Source organism: Alternaria conjuncta (assembly GCF_024043145.1).
Source record: "Alternaria conjuncta strain BMP 0040 chromosome Unknown scaffold_7, whole genome shotgun sequence".
Classification (NCBI taxonomy): Eukaryota; Fungi; Ascomycota; class Dothideomycetes; order Pleosporales; family Pleosporaceae; genus Alternaria; species Alternaria conjuncta.
In genome coordinates this window covers 1,271,528-1,285,332 of record NW_026250096.1, presented here as the reverse complement: position 1 = coordinate 1,285,332, position 13,805 = coordinate 1,271,528, and the positions used below count along the sequence as shown (strand labels likewise).

The 13,805-nt window shown below is 53.1% G+C and overlaps 2 protein-coding genes across 2 annotated transcripts; both read right to left on the bottom strand.

Annotated features, from left to right (window-relative positions):
• Positions 1-10,470: 10,470 nt before the first annotated feature.
• On the bottom strand, positions 10,471-11,030 carry J4E85_005553 (uncharacterized protein; the record flags this gene model as incomplete). Its single annotated transcript, XM_051469798.1, has 2 exons — positions 10,471-10,737; positions 10,806-11,030. The coding sequence occupies 2 exons, from the start codon at positions 11,028-11,030 to the stop codon at positions 10,471-10,473; spliced, it is 492 nt and encodes a 163-aa protein (XP_051326629.1).
• A 1,192-nt stretch (positions 11,031-12,222) lies between these two features.
• Positions 12,223-12,956, bottom strand: J4E85_005552 (uncharacterized protein; the record flags this gene model as incomplete). The annotated part of the gene is made up of 3 exons (XM_051469797.1): positions 12,223-12,338; positions 12,534-12,675; positions 12,753-12,956. The coding sequence occupies 3 exons, from the start codon at positions 12,954-12,956 to the stop codon at positions 12,223-12,225; spliced, it is 462 nt and encodes a 153-aa protein (XP_051326628.1).
• Positions 12,957-13,805: the final 849 nt, after the last annotated feature.

Below are 13,805 nucleotides of genomic sequence, written 5' to 3'. Positions count from 1 at the left end.
TGTCAACGTTGGTTGGGGATACAGTCGTATTGCTGAACGGTATAAGCGAGGATATCCAGGTAAGAGAGCGACGTCTTGCTTTTGAGGTTCTGATGTTGTGGAAGCAAGAGCCTTTGTGGATGAGGAAAGGTTATGTCAAGGTAAGTTGAAGGCATATATATATACCCACAAGTCTTAGCGACGCTTGATATAAGCGGTAACGGCGCGGACTGTGGTGTCTCGAAGCCTGGGTGAGCGACAACACGTGAGCATAAGCTCATGTACATGTCATACCCCGCGCTTCAAACCCTTGGTGACGTGGGAATCCGGGTGGCAAACTGGCGGTAAAGGCCGATAGTCGGCGTCGATGAGCGGACTACAATCAGAAAGTGTTATTGTATTGTCTGTCTCGCCGTGGATATACGTTGCCTATTGTGGCGGCTGCGGGCCATTAGTATTCACTGAGCCCACGTTGCGGGTCCTGCACTAATGGTGTGTAGTTCCAGAATGTTGAGTCCCAAAGAAGCCTTTTTTAAATCCCATCTCTTTTAGTATTGTTCGCAAGAACAGCCTGACTAGCAATGTACTTGCTTAGCTCCATCATGTTGTGGACAAGGTGCCTGAACAAGTTGACAGAACCAGAGTGCAATGGCTGGTTGCAATGGCTTGTGACATATGTTCAAGAGAAGGGGTAGGAAACCTTCTGGTGGATCGAAGCCCAGGTGTAGACAGAAGAACGCGTGGAAGAGGAAATATAACGAACCCAAAATGTAAAGAAGATGACATACCCGGACTTAGACTTGACAGAGTAAGAGAACCTCTCACATCAGTGAACCTTACCTTTCGCTCGGCAAGCAGAAGAAACCTACTGCTAGGTCATCCAGATACCAAGTGCAAACCGAATGGCAAGATATTGAACGGGGGACATCAGCCCAAGCCTAATAGGAAGGGCAGGATAGGTATCGATGCTAGGCTCCGTAGCCAAGGGTTTGATGTTGTTGAACATCCGGAAAAGGTCCAAAGATGATGGGTGCGCGCGATAGAAGCTTTTACATACTGCCGGCTGGGTTTACCAGTTGGTATTGTTTCCGAACTGGAAGGCGAGAGCTCTGTGAAGGAAGATGTACATGAGCCTTGCCAGATACTTGAACTTTGGACCTGATGATCGCAATATCTACGACTCGCGCTGGCATGCTAGATAGACGCCTTTGCGGATTTGTACAGCTGTCCGAGACTCTGCTCGACTTCCTAGGCAGCCGATAGCCACCCCGAAGCACGGGTTTATGAATGGGAAAGAAGGCCTTCAAGATTGGTGCGGAGTCCAGAGGTGCGGTTACACTCAGACGGTAGGCGCGATTTTGATGTTGATACAGCCTACACGGAAACGTTGACAGCTTACAGCGGAAGCATACTGCTGATTCTTTTATCGAAGTTGTACCGTCGTTACGCAGGCAGTGTGAGCTAGAGCGACAGAGTCGAGCGTAACGATTGGGAGTCGGCAGAGGAGAGGTGGGCGGCCAGATCGTGCTTCTGCGAAGCGGTGTGGTCGCTGCAGCGCTGTAGGTCATTAGTGTGCGATGTTTGTCTGCGTGCTTGATGTCGCAACGACAACGGGCCTCATCGAGGGCCAGACTGCAAAGGATACCCTGACGGAGATCAAGCGGAGATACATAGCCTGTTACCATTTAGAGCTGCCATCGCGCTTGCTAGGAAATTCAGACGCGGTTGTGGAAGTGGCTCGTCGCGCCGGGGATAACTGTGCATGGCGATGGAGGCAGGCGACGCGCTGTGTTGCTCAGGAGGATATCCAGGGGATCTGAACCGTAATGACGCGTACGAGAAGCTCTTTTGCATTAGTTGCGGCAATGCGAAGGGGGTTCGTGCTTGGCGAATGTCGCAGAGGAAGTTGAGGCAGGGGTGGTCAGTAAACAAGAGGGGTCGGGAGGGAGTGGGCAGAGGTGCGATTAGAGTTTCTGGCGCTAGGAGGGCGTTCAGCAGGGACGATGCCCCATCGGTTCCTGTCCTTGGCAGAATCTCGTCCACAAGGCAGGCAGGTGCACAACAGTGGAAGGTCAACAGATGGCATATTTTGGGTCTACGAATATAGTGCTGTATCTAATGAACTATCTGCTTGAGTGTTAGCATCTGTCTGCATTGTAGTAGGGCTGAGGTAGGGTTGACTTGCCTGCATCTATCCTATATGGTATGCATTTCCTCCTGAGCGCGATTCCAGATGCGGTACATCCAGTAGCTCTTGCCACGATGAGGAAGCTGCTCCTCCGGACCTTTCTGATGAAGTGCATCCCTCCAGTGCTGTTGTCTTGCAGTCGCTCCACGGCGTGGTGTCTCCGCGGGACTGGCCTCGTTAACTCATGCGCGAATGATTCGGCCCGACTCCCTCTGCTCTGACGTACGAACTCGCATCGATGCAGTAGCTCTGTGCAATACACGTCGACGACGGAGTCGTTACTTGCCAGCTGCTGTGTGCATGGTGCGGCTGTTCTTGCTCTTGAAGTTCGCCATGTCCGCATGGACCTGCATCACCATCGCGCCTCCCTCCTGAATTTCTCGCCTCAGCCCACACACCGACTCGCCACCAACCACCAGCTCCACGAGATCGACTCCACATCGCTACGACGCGTTCGACATACGACATGGAGATGAAGACTCGAGCCTCTGAGATGCACATGTCTTCCGAGTTCGCCCAGTGCCTCAGCCGCTGAGATGGCTCCTCAGCAAGACATCGTCCTACCCGCCGTACGCCCATGACGACGACCCCGACCGCGACTCGCAGCTCGCAGCTTGCCGCTCGCCTATAGTGGCACCTTCAGGAAGGCACATGGTGATATGATACCAGGAAGGGCTGCTTTGGATCGAGCTGGTGTGCTTCAACGCGACGCTGCCCCTCACCCGGCAGTCCGCGTCGTTCTCCCATGCTCAACATGCCTCGAGACAACTTCTCTAGGGAACTTGGTAAAGGCAAAGCAACACTGGCTTGCTTGCGCACTTCACTTCTGTTGCCAGGTTTACAGCTCCATGGACATCGAGTCTCGAACAAGCTTCGGAGGTGTTTCCAAGCGGCGCCCACCTTGCATGCAGCTTGCGTCGGATCACCTACCTACCGCTCGAATGCTCGCAATCCCACCTCGACTGCCTCTATACCTGCGGCCACTCTGTCCGCTCGGTACTCTTGCTGTTCCGGATTTGAGACCTCCGCGGGAGAGACCACTCGCTTGGCCAAGCTCCGACTGAACATCTCCCTCGACGTAGGAAGCTACAACGCCTGCAAGGAGAGGCATGCGGGACAGACAACTACCAGCCACAGGTTACTTGAGTACTCGGGCAGCGTTGTCGGCTTCTACCTTTGGCTGCAATTATCCGCCAACCTTCGTTGGCGGAGCGACTATGCTGGTCCTTCGGGGTTCGGCCTCGCACTGTAACCTTTACCAAAACTCTAGGTAATATTCGAGCGAGACCTCTCTCCGTGGCTCACCACAAGCGTGTTGGCCGAAGACATGCTGGCATCGCCAAACCTCCAAGAAATGCCAATCGAGTCCTCTTCCTTGTCTGCACAAGCGTCCTACGGCCGAAGGTTCACGAACTAGGATCTCTCTTGCCCATCGACATCGAGTACGCGAGTACTACAATCACATACTTCGGCTGTTTCGCATCGACACAACGTCCATCTGTGTCTCGCAGAAGATCTGGCAAGAGAAGGTAATGGGCACGTTGCAAGCTATGGGCCACAGAGGGAAGTTTGGAGCGATAGTTCGGTCGGCGATTCGACACACAATTTCGCATCATCTCGCTGTTGTTCGTTCGGTGGAAGCTCGCAGGCATAGTCTTCACAGCTACAGTTGTCGTCATGCAACAGCCATGATGCGTCGCCATGCTGATACTGAGCCCTGCATCAGGCGTAGGGTTACAGATCTCAAGAGCTTTATGCGTTGTACGGCAGAACCAGTCGACAGAAGAAAGCAACATCGGATGAGCAGACGATGCGGAACTCGCATCGAACCGCTTAATCGCTGCTACAACAACGGCTCTTGCGCATGCTCGAGGCACACGATGATATATCCAGTCTTGCCGCAAATCGAGAGCTGCGCAGTCTTTGGTGTTCAGAGCGTCATCTTACCCACACTCGCATGGAGTAGGCTGGCTTTCCGATAGCATTACTACAAGTCGGCAACGATGCAAGGCCTGCGTCTGATGCTACAGACTATTGCAAAACGATCAGGCCTTGTGGGGTGTCTCACCCCAGGTACGACGTGGATGCACTACAGTCTGACCTTCAGCGAGCGTATCATCTCCCAGCTGAAGCCACTACTGCGGATCAGAGCATCAGCAACTGCCCGCCATCTCGTCGGCCTTGATCGTGTCTGGACTGGATAGACGAGCGCGTTCACGATAGTTGTGACAGCTTGGACCTGAATGTATCGTCCCGTATCCTCCCACGGGGCCCATCGACGAAGTCATGCCGAGCCTTGCATAGTGCTTGTCGGGTCGACAAGTGTAGGCCAGTTCTTCAACCTCAGTCGACCAGACTACGGTATCTGACGTAGTCGGCAAAGAAGTGCTGAAATCACGCATCTTGAATCGTCGGTCGACGGTATCGGGTTCCTTCACCTGCGTGGCCCCTCTAGTTTTGGGCTGGCAAGGTCCTCCAGCCGTCGGCAAACTTCCTTGGGATTTACACTCACCAATGCTTTGGCAATGCCGACAAGTCGTCCAATCGGTATTAGGTTCAAAGGCGCAGACGCATGAGTCTAGCGACCGCAACGACCTATCTGCCCTCAACACGCTATGTTTTCGTCGCGAGTGCGTGCTTGATACGCCGTTCCCCTGGGCACATCGGCAAGTTTGTCATGGTGGCATGGCAAACAAGTTGCCTGCAACCTCGTACTCTGAGAAGAAGTCAAAGAGTAAGACGTACGAGCAAGTCTGATGGCTCCACGTGTCGACAGTCCGAGCTCTTGTTCCTAGCTCTTATGGTCATGGCTCCAATGTTCAAGTCCGCAAACCAGCGTTACGGCGCCCAAACGCAGAAGAGTTGTCCAGCCGGAGTCAGATTCGCCAGCGAGATATCCGTCCAGATCTTCATTCGGCGCCACTAGTCATGGCATTGATACAGTGGTCGCCACGTCCCGGACCGGTATGTCAAGCTCCAGGACCGACAATCTTGTTTTCCAGTGCGTCTGCTGAGTAGCTGAGTACTCGTGTCGTGAGAGATGTCGTTGGTTGAAGCTGTTCGCGCAGGCTTCTCAGCGCCGATGTTCGCGGTGGCCGAGAGGTCTACGCAGGCGGAGAGCCATAGTCAGGAGACTTCCGCTTGCGTCACTACGTTATGTTTGTGCGGTGTTCGCGTCGTTGGTCGCGGCGACTCGCGGGCCTAGATCGATTGCGACAAAGCTGTCTTGCATCGTGGCGCGCGTTTGGTGTACGATATTGCCGGCTTGTGGGATGTATCTATCCGATGGTAGAGGGACCGCCCCATCTTCTCGTGTGCAGGGCTTCACCCCCGCCCTTGAGCTTGTCCGGTGATGAAGAAGGATCGAGTGCCACGGCGGCTTCCTGTGGGCTCCAGAACCACTGCAAGCAGTCTGGTCATTCCGGTGCCGTGATGCTCTGCCTGGCGATCGCTTTCTGCCGTGTGTCTCGTGGTGCTGCATGGATCTGGGATGCGTTCTTCGTGCGCCTGGCGGGGCGATGCAGCCTGTCGGTGTTGCTTCCGTGCCTCCGTATCGGCGTGGTAAAGCAGGGCGCCGAAGTAGCGTTGGTGATCGAATGTTCCAAGGACGAGCAAGTCGAGAACGACCATTGCTGCGGCGGAGCCGATCGCAGCGGTGTTGAAGACTTCGCGGACTGACGGCGTTGGGAGTTTTGGACATCGATAAGATCTGCGATCAAGTCAGCCCGACAGGAAACGACTCGCCTTCCTCTCATCGTCACGTCTTCTGTATCAGACGCCTCTGCCTTGACACCACTGCTATCGCGTCGTCGCGGTGGGAGGTGTTGGGGTGGCGGAGGTGATGGAGTGCGGACACCACGGGGGTCAACAAGACTCGCACTTTGCAGACGTGAGAACCATCATGCGAGCGGCGCAACAACAAAAGCCGCACGTAGAGCCTCCATCGTATTGGGTCTCTTAACGGGATGTCACAAGGATGGCGATGCAGGGGCTTCAAGACCACTCTTACAGTTTGTGCGCTGGCCGTGCACCTGCGCTGCGCATGCAAACATGAGGCTGCGTCTACACAACCCAATCAGCGTGATGAGATGGAGTGTCATACTTGTAAAGTGCTCCTCAGACATAGGCACAGAGTGTACTGGTGTCTCGCTGCGGAACAAACGTTGGAGATTTCTGATCGCGACAAGTCGGTGCAGCTCCCTGCATGACATGCTTCCCATATATTTGCATCAAGCTGCAGCTCAGGTGGACAGCTCAAACTCAAGACGGAGATGTCTTGAGACTTGTTGTGGGCGGAACGCATGTCGAATTGCAAGACGTGAAGGCCGCCATTTAGGGCTTGTCCATGGCCAGCCCTATAAACGACCCAACATAGGACGATGGACGTACAGAAGCAAGACAGGCATGAGATGGTGGAGAAGAAGGAGCTACTCGACGACGGCCTCTCCATTGGTCACGCAAAGTGCCCGGATGGTGACCCTGTCGCCGCCGTGCCTGCCCCACACCCCCGCGATGCCAATCAGACGATCCCGCAAATCTCCTTCACCAAACATACCGAAAGTAAGTTGTTGTCGTTATATATACAAAGACTTTCTGGATATTTCCATCAAAAGGTCCCAGGTGTCGGGTTCCTGGTAGTAGTGGCTACCAGGCGCCTTGCATTGGTTAGAGGATCGGACCACTGTTCATCACTTGAATGAATGGTTGGCTAACAACACCCAGGTTCGATTTACCGCCGTGTCTTGTTACCATTGAGTAGCATGTAATTCCTGGCTTTTTTTTGCCTCCGCTTTTGCACCATACATCATCTCGCCAAACCATTTCTGGTCAGCTGTCCATAGCGCAAGATCAGATGTTTGCACATCTCTTTTTGCATCTCCAAGCATGCTCTGTAGGGTATGAATTGGTAAACGGGCATACAGATGGTCTAGCAGATGACATGTATGCGCTGTCTTCCAGCTCATTATCACGCAACCTGGTTGTGAAGTCACTTTTAATGCGCATGCTTGCTTGTTCGCCTTTCCAGAGGGAAGTACAGTTAGAGAAGCTGGCATCTGTTGCAGATGTTACACAGCTGATAGGCAGCGGACTACCGAGCATCTCCGCATCTGAGACATCATCGCGGGCTCCTTCCAAGAGCTCTAAGTTTCAGACTGGAGCCAGCATCCGAAAGCAAGCGGCAGCATGTCGATTTTCGTCTAGATTCTGTGACTGCCAAAGAATGGTCATATCCGCCGGAGGAGCTCGAAGGACCAACCTTGTCTGATCGCAACGCTGCAACGCTGCACGGCTGCAACTAGACATGATTTAGATACCAAGGCCCCTATCCATCGGTCGTCGTACGGACTTCGACTGTTATGATCCTGCCACACAATGTGGGCTTTTCAGGGGTTACCTGAAGGTAGCGCAAGTCTGCTGTTCGCCGAGTGGCACTCATCTCCGGAACCGCGATGAGGTGCATAACGCGGACATGATCTACAACAACGAATATCCTGCAAGAGTTCGCTATTGAACGATGTGAGGAGATGGCCAAAGACGTCAGCAAACCTTCGGCATTTGAGCAGCGGACATACGGGCTGCTGAACAATCTGCGGCTTTGATGCATTGGTCTCGAGCGGCACGCGCATCGAAACGCATCTCACTTTACGCTCTTCAACGCAGAGATCCCTTATTGGCCTTCCTTGCATCGTATCATGTTTCTATCAAGAGGATGTCCATTGCGCAGCGGCGTCTCCCGACGGAATATGTGAGGATCAGTTACTTCGGGGGCTGGTTCGACAAGGACCCTAATGAACCTGGTTTGATGGATTACGGATCATGGGGCGTCTCTTCCAAGTCCGCCATTGATCCGCCACTATCACGAAACAGCGTCACGAAGTATGACTGGCTGTGCTTCAGATCAACCCCCTTCGGCTGTTTGCCTTCGCATACATCATTCCAAAAGTATGTGCTTCATCTCAATCGTCTCGAAAGCTCTTCGACGGGTCATCTTCGCTCCCCCGTTGGATTGACCTTCGCTATATTCAGGGGTGAGAGAGTCTCTCACCTTGGAGGACCACATATCGTATCTGTCTCGCCCCAGAAAGAGATCAGTCTTTAACAGAACCCTGCTGCTGCGATCGGCATTTTGTTGAATACAGCAGAACTCACCTCGATTCCACCCTTACTCTGTCGTTTTCTGCTTGGAGGTAGCCAAGCCTGACTCGCCCGGAAACACGACTCCAACACCTGTGCTCAGGTATTACCTCGCCATGCATGCAAAATGGGTTTATGCTATACACTTCCGACATTCACGGCTCCATGCATCGGATTTGGTTATCAGCCTGCCGCTACAAAGATGTACCGGTTCAAAAGAAGGCATAGTTCATCACGTATCAAGATGTCGAAGCCTATGGCTGCGGACATGGGCTTAGGCAATATCGAAGCCACGCTCAAGAGTCAAAGACTATCATCAACGGTATCGCATACTTCCAACAAGTAATGCGCGACATCACGGGCTCGAGGCGAGACAAGCAACAACGAGATGCCGCTGCGCGTGATCAACTTCACCCATAACCCGTCTCAACTTGTTCCGGGTACCACCACAAACACGCATCGAATGCAAACACGACTGTTGAGCGTACTTGCACTACATGATGGCAGTTGCGTCTCTCCATCCCGATGCGCAATGCTAAACGAATGCATGCTGTGGGTGCAGGCGTGGGTGCAGACGTGGATGTGCGGACATCCGCTGCCAGACATGAGCGACGTCAGACCGGACCGTCATGCAGCGCAAACACCACGATGTAAAAGAGTCTTCAATGCTTCAGGAGATGTGCGCCATCGAGGCTACCCTGATCCTACCAGGCTCGACGTTCATGTCATGGCTGGTTGTGTACATAGCCTGAGATGTCACACACACTCCGGAACGTGCAACTCAGGCTACAGGAGCGAGCTCAACGCGACAAGCAGCAGCTCACGCCTAAGCGGAGCTTCGTCTCACTGGCAGACCCCTGCCTCCTCGCCGTCGTGGACGATGTGAAGCAGTCTCTGCACTCGCCGCCGCTGCCCCGCCCCGCGTAATCCCCGCACAAGCACGCGCCCCTTCGCGCCTCGAAAATCAACAAAGGCCACCATAGCAACCTCGAAGTCCTTTGGCTATATAATTGCTCTAATCTTGCCAATATCTAGTACGGCGTTGGGATGGTGACCCAACGTCGTACCCTGGCCGATGAGGCCTTGACAGAAAACAAGTTACTAACTTGTGTATCACCAGGTTCGAAAATAGGTGGTGGAGTTCCCGCGGTTGAAAGTCCGTAATTTTTGCTCTTTTTTGTTATCTTTTTTACACCGCGAAAGCTTGAGCAGGGCGTACTGCGACTAGAGGATGGTGCAGCCCTGTCTTTTATCTAATTACTATTCCACTGCTAAGGTAATATGTGATATCTATCTAGAGGCAGGTGCAACCTTTTGTGCTTGTGTAGAGCTCCTCTTATATGCTTTCCTCGAGAGGCGAGGCGGGTTGGTTCAGCACGCCCGCTCTTCCGAGTCTTCGCTTCTGCAGTAGCAACAGCAACAGCAGCAGCACCTTCGTTTGCGAAGGACGTCTACTTGGACTTTGCCCTTTTGCGTCTAGGGATGAGACTTAGGAGAGACGCAGCTTCAAGGTAAGCTGCTTTGACAGCAAGTCTGCGCTTGTCGGCGTGGACATGACATGCCAGCTGAAGGACTCGAGCGCGGACGGCTTAGGCCAGGACGCGAGAGCGACTTAATCCCCTCCAAGCGCAATGTTAGCATAATTGCTATATGCGCGCTTCGAGAAGTACTACTGCAATTCTATGGCTACGATCTATGGAGTGTCGCGCGAGATGACAGCGATACGCACTGCGTGATCGACTTCAGAAGCGCCAAACCGCACCTTGTCGCTGTAATAATCGCCTTGAGGGCCTCGAGGATACCTGACGGCATGCGCAGCATAAAGGTATAGACATCACGTAGGCCTCACGATCCAGCATGCTGCTGAGATGCCTCGAACTTCCATGGTGTGGATACTGCTGCATCGCTGCAAAGGTAGGTATGGGTCTCCTGTCTATTCATGTATCTTTCCTGCCTCATCTATCCATGTCCAATACGGTCTTGCGCCGCGGCGCCGTTTTCTAGGTACTAAGAGCTATCCATTACGCCGTGTATCACCCCGTCTATGCCCAGGTCTAGTATGGGGCGAGCTATCGGGCGCGAGGGTACTGCCAATGGTGCCAGTATGGGCTGTTGCGTCAATCCCCCTTGAGTCTTCCGCCCCTACTTCAAGCCAAGGCCAATGGGAGCTACAGCTCGTTCGCGAACAACGATGATCCGGCCATGCGAGTGTCCATGTAGTTCTGGACACTTGTAGCGGAGTCCACCTCCGGATCGAGGAGTACGAAGCGCTCGCCCCGGTTTGAGGTGTTGCCGTTGTAGATGTACTCGACCCGCGCTGGCGCCATGCGGAGCTTTCGTTGAATTAGCTTGCGGAGGCGGGTCAAACATAGGAGCACGTTGATCTCGAGTTCGAGAACCTCGTCGCGGTCCGCGGCGCTCTTGTCGAAAACTTCCTGTTGCAGAGGATTGGTTAGCCACGATTTTCTAGGCTGGGCGGATGTGCCTTCGAATCCCGACTTACTTGAAGATTCAAGGCAGTCCGAGCATGAAGCCTCTGTCTTCGCCGATCTCCCCAGGCCTGGTAGTGGGCGGCGCGCTCTCCCCAGTACTGGGCCTTGCTGTCGAGAGCTACGACCTCGCGCTGTATACCTTCGCAGATGACCATCTTCGCCACCTCATCTCTGCGCGTATCGGCCAAGTACCTCCTTGTCGCCTCCTCCGACCTCTTCATCTCTGGCGCGGGCATGCCTAGCTCGTATGTACGAGTGTCGGCTTCGTGTCCGGTCGCGGGGTGCTTGTGGGGACGGTGGTCTGTAGGGCAGCAAAAGGTGTCAGTCGCGGGTCGAAAAGCACGCTTTCGCTCGCGCAAAAAGACTTACTATGGAATTCGGGGAGAGATCCTCAACAAGATACCAAAGTCTTGGTCAAATCGAAACGTGGTGGTGCGGGTGTGTGGCGGGGTAGCGAGAGGGAGTTGCGTCTTGATAGAGGCTTCGTCAATACGAACCGACGCTATGACATTTCGACTGTACTCGTCAAACTCTTACACACCTGTTAAAGATGTATCTTGCATCTGCGACGGGTCGCACGACGAGGAGAAGATGCAAAGGGCCTGCGAAAGTGTCTTTCCGATACGTAGGTCATTACACCCTGCACAGCTTCTATTGGATTTCAGACGTCCGTTCACCTCCGGACGAGGAGCAAATGAACCCCTACGTTAAGCACGCATCTCTTTTGTTACTGAACCTACAACTATGCGCCTGAAGCCGCTTCTGTTATGGCAACGACAGCCTCACATCACGAAACCATGATTTACGCCCGGCTGCGACTCTTCATCTTCTCAGCATGTTCTCTTTGTTTTTCTTTGATGCTCAGTCTTCCACGTCGCTTTACTTCCCAAGCCGACAACTTCCTTGTCCTTTTTCACATCTTCTCGCGTCGTTGGCGAAAGGCGTCTCGTAGACGAAGTGTACGAAATCCTGGGGAACATAGACGGGCACACAGGCCTACAGGGCTTTTTTCATAATGTAACAGCGGTATCATGTGCATATTTTCAGGGGCCACGAGCGATAGGAAGGAGGATCTCAATGGCCGTTCGACGCCTTGTAGATTTCAACACCAACAGAGCTATCATCACTGCTTCATAGCGTATGTAAACATGTGAGGGTGATGCTGATTGCAATGAGTCTACCTATCGAGTTCTACACTCCTTTCCAAACACAACACTCTTGCACCGTTCCTTATTCCATATCCACAATGCTCATTACAATCTCGTCCTACAACGTTGATACCCATCACCACAAGCACTAAGGCAGCTCACTCCTCCCTCCGGTACTCACCCGTCATCTCTGGATATGGCGCCTGTGACCCCTCGACGAGCACACATAAGACGAAGCTACAGTCAACCGAAGTTGCACAGCAGTATAGCCCATTGGTGTCTACGACCGCCACTCCTCGTTCGCGAAAAGCGAAGACCCGCCCATGTTCTCGTCCATGTAGTGTCGAACGCTAGTCGTCGAATCTAGCTCGTGGTTTAGCAGCAGGTATCGATTGCCTGTCAAGACGTTAGCGAAAACAGGAAGCTGTTGAGAGCGGTATCTAAGCTGCTAGAGACTGTAGCGCGTTGTTATTGACTTCCAATAAACATTGCTGTAACATGTCGACGGAGATAAAACATACTACTCAAAAGTTAGCGAAGAATCTTGATTGTAGTATGAGTGCGTGACTGACCCGATTCCAGCATGCTTACCGCAGTCAACATATCCTTCCTCAGTAGGAGGTATACCGAGCTGCTCTTGAAGCTTCTTGCGGGCCGCGGTGATGACGACGAGCTTTTTGATCTGCTTTTCTAGGTCGTAGTGTTTGCCCACCGCATGCGCTGACCATTGTTCCTGCAATGGCTCATTAGCAAATGTTTGATTCAGGGTGCTGAGAGGGAAGAAGGGGTCTCGTTGCTCAAAGTACATACAAGCGAAAGTTGAGCCTCCTGCCTACGGACGCCATTTCGAACTGATTGGAAGAAGTCTCGCTCTTGCCGATAGTGGAGGGCTTTGTTGTTGTATGTCACGGCCTCGCGCTGCAGGTCGTCGCAGAGACGCATCTTTGCGTGCTCTTGGCGCTGCTTGTCTTGCCAGAGTTTGCGGAGGCGTTCTTCGGTATTGGTTGAGGACATCGCGGTGAATCTTCGTCGACTTGGCGGTGGAGTATGTAGTGAGGTCGAGGGACTACAGAATGGTCAGTAATGTAATCGCACGAGATTTGACCTTGGAGGAATGACCTTGGAGGAATGACCTTGGAGGAATGACCTTGAATGACTTGTGGTTGTTATAGCGAAGCTCGTGAACGAGAAATTGAATATATTGGACGGTGGTGTAACTCTTGTCTAGAAGCTGATCGAGGAGCAATGAAAGGTCGGGAGTCTTGTTCAGTCGAGCTCGTCCGATCCTTTCACTGCTCCTAAGCGCTAGAATCTTCGCCATAGCGCGAAGGCACCTACTTGTGACACTGAAAGCTGCGGTCGTGTTAGTGAGGTCTTGAGCGCGTGCTTCACGGTATAAGAGACGCTCCATAAAGCGAGCACGACGGAGTGGGAACTCTTGAGCCGATAGCACTGCGTTAAAAACCTTGTGTACTATGTGAGTGTTTTGCGCAACAAGTCGAGTGAGCGTAGTCTACTAAGATGATCTGCAAGTGAAGAGAAGAGCCCGAGTCATTTCCCAACCCACCATATTGTCGCGGCAATAACAGCATGACATTCTGACATGAACAGAGGATCTGATGCAAGACAGTTCGAGAAATTGACGTAGAAGAACGCGTGCACATGGCCTGAAGTGTGGACGAGCAGTGCGGGATGGTGGTCGAGGAGCTTCTTGCGGTGAGTCACCGTAGCTCTGCCAAACGCCGCATGCCTGCCACGCCAACAGCGGCAATGCCATGCAATACTGGAGTCTCTCGCATTTCCACTGAGGTTAGAATAAGGATCCAGCTAAACATGGGCAGCAGGGCCGAATGCGCCAGTTGT